Here is a 5,323-nt window from a genome sequence, read left to right as displayed (position 1 = left end):
ACAAAGGAAAAACGTGGCATGCTGGGAGAACGGCTGTGGATTAGTTTCTTACAAATGTTGTGATTCATATGTATACAGTGGATATGTACAAATGATCCCCAAATTAATAGTACAATGTACACACATATATGTACAATTTGTGAGTGTGTGATATGGGAGTCGGAGACATTTACAAACAATGGCAACACTCCCATGTTGCACTGAGCCTTTCTGTTGAAAAACCACATCAGTGGCTGTAGCAGATGCACCTGCCCCGACTTAAGTCTGCCGTCGATTGCTTCAGCCTTACTATTTAACCCTAATTGCTGCTGTAAATCACTCTGAATAAGAGTATCTGCAAAATTACTAAAATATCAAATATAATGTAATAAGATAAATTGTAGAAATGTGCATGGTTAATGACTTGTCTGTGGTAACTAGGGATGGCCTTTTGCATTTCTGAAGCTGTCTAATAGCTGAAAAGAGAGAACAGTAACTTATTAGTTCAGGTTCATGTTTTGTCTACTGATACTACATTCTCATCTACTGTTCATATACATATATAACACTGGATTAACTAATGATGTAGTAATAACTGCTTACTGTACCTCTCTCCACTGATCTCCACAGTGACCTGCTCAAAGGGTTCCAGGACTCTGTACACCTCCTCCACCACCTCCCATTCCTCTTGGGTCAGAGCATCAACAGGTGCATTGACAATGGCCAGGGTAGAGAGGATGGCATCCTTTGACTCAAGAAACCGCTTCAACATATAAAATGTTGAATTCCACTTTGTAGTGCAGTCTTGTTTAGGCCTCAGCTCAGGCATCCCCATCTGGCGTTGTGTAGACTTTAGTTATTCAGCACCTACTGTGCTCCTGTGGAAGTATTCCACGGCTGCTTTCACTTTATCCACAGTGGGCTTCATCACCTTCAGAGCATCTCTTACAATCAGGTGTATTGTGTGGGAAAGACATGGATGATGGGTCCATTTTAACATTTTCATGGCTTTGGTTATGTTAGCTGCATAACCAAATGCATCCAAATGCTACTGTGCTTCGGACTCATTTTCCAGCTGTTGTTTTCACAGCTGTCCTTCCTCTCTCTCCTCGCTGCTAAATGTGTGACTGTGAGCGAGTTGGCTCGGCCCTCCCTCACGCTTCTTTGGTTCATTGGTTGACACTGAGTGTCTGATTGACAGGAACAACAGGTGAGGCTGTTAGTCTGAGCAGACAGTCAGAACGAATGTGTGTGCTTGAGCATTTAGGCCAAATATTATATTATTTTTTTGTTCTTTGAATTAGTTAATTATATACATTTAAATCTTTTGATTATTCATATCTTCATTTTTAAATATTTTTATAAAAAGATCTTAGAGCCGACTCGTTCGTGAACGACCCATCACTAATGTAAATACGTGCTGTTTCAGCTGCCAGTACCGCTTCTGTTGGATCTGCTTACAGTCCAGTGAGGACTGCAGGAAATATGAGGAGCTGTACTGGTCTCGGTTCTGCACTAAACCCACAGTAGGCAGGCAGGTGTTCACCACGTAGTACTTGTTAGTGGCGAGATCACTCTGGATTTCTTACATACTCTTATTTGATTTCGTTATCCTGCTCTAGAGCTAAAACAATTTAAGCTATGAACACGAATCCATCTTTAAAACATATAGACAGCCCCAACATTTATGATAGCATTTATACATTTTGAAATACATTTTTTGAAATAATCTCCAGTGGATTTCAATGGCAATAAAAGGAGTCATAAATTTTAATGGAAAAAAACACATTTTCTCCTCTTTTACTGTTTAAGCTATAAACACCTGGTCTGGCTGATACCAACCTCGAAGTCCTCCTGACTTCTGAGTCTGGAAAGGATGTTTGATGTTGTCGGCACGATGCGTTGATAATGAAAGGGTGGTGCTTTTACCGGTTGGTTCTCCTCTGTGTCTTTCTCACTCAGACACCCACCCACAGGCTCAGCCATGCAAGCCCCCCCCCCCCTGAAAAAGTCAAGGGGTGTGAATACTTTGAAGGAACTGTAAAATCCTTAACTAAAGCTGAATCCTACATGTACAAATGACCTCGATTAACCTGTACCCCCGCACATTGACTGAATACCAACCGGTACCCCCGATGGGTGCTGCAGCGGTCTAAGGCACTGCATCTCAGTGCTAGAGGTGTCACTAAAGACCCTGGTTAGATTCCAGGCTTATCAAAACTGGCCATGATTGGGAGTTCCATTGGCCCAGCGTCGTTAAGGTTTGGTTGGGGTAGGCCGTCATTGTAAATAAGAATGTGTTCTTAACTGGACTTGCCTAGTTAAATAAAGGTTAAATAAATAAAAATATAGCCTCGTGATTGTTACTTTAATTTTTTACTTTAGTTTCTTATTTTCTTAACTATTTCTTGAACTGCATTGTTGGTTAAGGGCTTGTAAAGTAAGCATTTCACAGTATGGTCTATAAGTTGTATTAGGTGCATGTGACATAAAAATTGATTTGAATCATTGAGGAACTCCCAGATCAGTACAGTAGTTGGCAGTAATGCTCCTTTTTAGACTTGACCCTGTTATTTGCATAGCTGTTATGAGCCAATGCTGTTGTACATGACACTAGAATCATAGGAACAAAATGTTTGAAGATCATGTTTCTGTATTGCAAATGTGATTGATATGACAGAATACATTAGGCAAGAGATAGACAAAGGATGTATTTGTTTTGTGGGGTTTTAATACAGAAACATGTCAGTTGGCAACAGTAAAATAAGCAAGCCATCGTACAAAACACTAGCTGAGTAAATGTGTATGGGAACAGATTGTCATATTTAACAGGATATTTCAAGCCGGACATTTGTCTATACATCATCAATGATGCACCTCACCTTGTATGAACCACATCAACTGTGCTGCACTCAAAGTTCTGCTCCCTTTGCCCCCAATTTGAATGATTTCTGTTCCTTCCGTTAAAAGACACAGACTAAATTTATTTTAACACTTACAGTAAGCTAATACCATTTTTTTTTACCAGTCTCTGTATATCCCCAGTGCTTTCCTTGCTTCCTGTTTTTCCTTCCATTAGTCTTTCATGAAGACCTTATCAGCCGACCCCTCCCATTGAGTGAGTGCGCTGGTGAAATCGCAGCCCCCCACAGTTTCGGAAAGTTTTCCCACACTGGCTGCAGGTGTAGGGCTTCTCTCCTGTGTGAATGCGGAAGTGTCTTGTGAGAGCCCAAGAGTGACGGAAGCGTGCATTGCACACGGTGCAGGCATAAGGCCTCTCTCCAGTATGAATACGCTGATGGATCTTCAGGTGCTCCATGCGGTTGAAGTCTCGACCACACAGGGAACAGTGGTACGGGCTCCGCCCAGGGGGATAGAGGTTGCGCTTGGGGAGCTTGTTCATATCCTTCGGGTGAACAAGACTACGATGTCGCCGCAGCTCCTCAGACAGATGGAACTTCTCTCCACAGATCTTGCAGATGTGCTGTGCTGCAGCCATGTTGTTCACTTCATCTATCTGAGGGCTGTACATCTGGTGTGAGTGAGAGGTGGAAGCCCCAGCAGTCTCTCTGTGTGGGTACTGCTGCTTACCAAAGCCTGCATGGAGACCTGTGGCTGAAGAAGAAGACGATAGGATGTCCAAGTCTGGAATGTCTGGGTTGAAGATTGGAGAGTCCGCTACAAAGTCAAATGAGAGAAAATGGATTAACCACTTGAAAAACTATCATTGTCACCTAACATGAGGTCAAATCCAGTTACTACAGAACTCTTTGGGCTGGTTTCCCAGACCCAACTTAAGGCTATTCTGGGACTAAACATTCTCTCTTGAAATATATTTTTTGTTGTTGTCCGGGACTAGGCTTAATTTGTGTTTGGAAACCAGTCTGTAGTGAGGGACTTACATAGAGAGTGGCTAGTGGAGGGGGTGAATGAGTCTGGATCCCTGTGAGGGAGCTGCAGTTCCTCCGGCCTCCAATCCTCCAGCAGCCTAGTTTGAGCCAAGGAGAGACTGTCTGGACAGTAGTCCTCTTCTCCTCCTTCGGTGTGGGAACCAGAGTTCCTACTGCATCCCAGGTCTGCAGACTCCACCTTCACTTCAACCAGACACTTCACCTCTGCATTCTTTGTGGTAACTTCAGGGAAGGGATGGCTGTCAACTGTGGATGTGTCATGTCCTGTGGTTGTCTCTGTGCATGCTCTGTTAAAATGTTCAGCATCTTCATGGGTGTCGGAGTACATGTTTGGGAGAACCGCTTTAGTCCCTGTAACGAAATATTGATAAGGAGATCATGCATCATAGCTTTGTGGAAACAATACATTACATAACATTTAAAATGTGAATAGTTCAACAGTAGTGAATTACAGTCCAACTTACCAGCTGCATCTCTTTGACTTAAAGTAGACTTGCCCAATAAATCTGGTTTAATATCTTGAGTGCAGATACGTCCATCCTCACGGATCTCACAAAACGATTCATTAAGATATGCAGGGATATCAGCAACTTCTGATTCAAATCCTCCATACCTATCCTCAACATTTTTTGTATGAAGAGACTGATTGGATTCATGAACCCCATGCTCTCCTTCTCTTCCTGATTTGATTGTGTTTTGTGAGACGTTTAGAGAATTCAGCTGCTGATGAACCTGTTGAATTCTACTATTGGTACTAGCTTTGTCCCCTATTATTGATTCTACTTGACGTTCCTCTCCTCGCGCGGCACATAACTCAATTTCAGCTGCTTGCAAGCGAAACTTTAGTGACTTATTGTCCCGCAGCGTCTCGTGCATTTGATCCCGCACGTCCCTCAACACTTGGCCGACTAGTTTTGTAACCTCAACCACCGCTACCTCCACTGCTACTCCTAATGCATTTTGTATAGTAGCAGTCAATTCATCCTGAAACGAAAATGATAATTCTGCTACCAACGCCGTGTTTGGAGGACTCACGTTTGCCGACATTTTCGTGTTACCCTCGAACAAATTCTGACCTCAAGTCATGAGTTATTAATAATACTAAAGTCCAGAGATGTTTTCAAACAAGATAGCTAGTAGCTACGTATTTTAGTTTGTCCTGTATGTTAAACAACTGGCTGAGTGCATCTGGAAGTGTGCCCACGTTTGTTTGGTGAAAGCTGCTAACTCCCACCCCTTGCCTCTGACTGAACGCTGTCCCTCTGCTTGTTTAGTTCACTTACCTAGCACGTACATCATTTAGTCTGTAGCTAACACTTAGTCACAAAATAATTGAAAACTATAATTTCAAGTGGCATTTAAAGAATTGTTGCATGCTTTCCAGTTAGCATCTTTCTTTGAATAATAACGGAAGTTTCTTCTTCCTGTTTGCT

General features: G+C 42.4%; 1 protein-coding gene across 1 annotated transcript; it reads right to left on the bottom strand.

The window, feature by feature from the left end:
• Positions 1-2,690: 2,690 nt before the first annotated feature.
• Positions 2,691-5,323, bottom strand: LOC123999888 (zinc finger protein 473 homolog). The gene is made up of 3 exons (XM_046305899.1): positions 4,355-5,323; positions 3,882-4,241; positions 2,691-3,657 (listed from the first exon to the last, which is right to left on the bottom strand). The coding sequence occupies exons 1-3, from the start codon at positions 4,935-4,937 to the stop codon at positions 3,077-3,079; spliced, it is 1,524 nt and encodes a 507-aa protein (XP_046161855.1). The 5' UTR covers positions 4,938-5,323; the 3' UTR covers positions 2,691-3,076.

This window comes from Oncorhynchus gorbuscha, linkage group LG16, assembly GCF_021184085.1.
Source record: "Oncorhynchus gorbuscha isolate QuinsamMale2020 ecotype Even-year linkage group LG16, OgorEven_v1.0, whole genome shotgun sequence".
Taxonomy (NCBI): Eukaryota; Metazoa; Chordata; class Actinopteri; order Salmoniformes; family Salmonidae; genus Oncorhynchus; species Oncorhynchus gorbuscha.
This window is presented reverse-complemented; position numbering and strand designations above follow the sequence as displayed.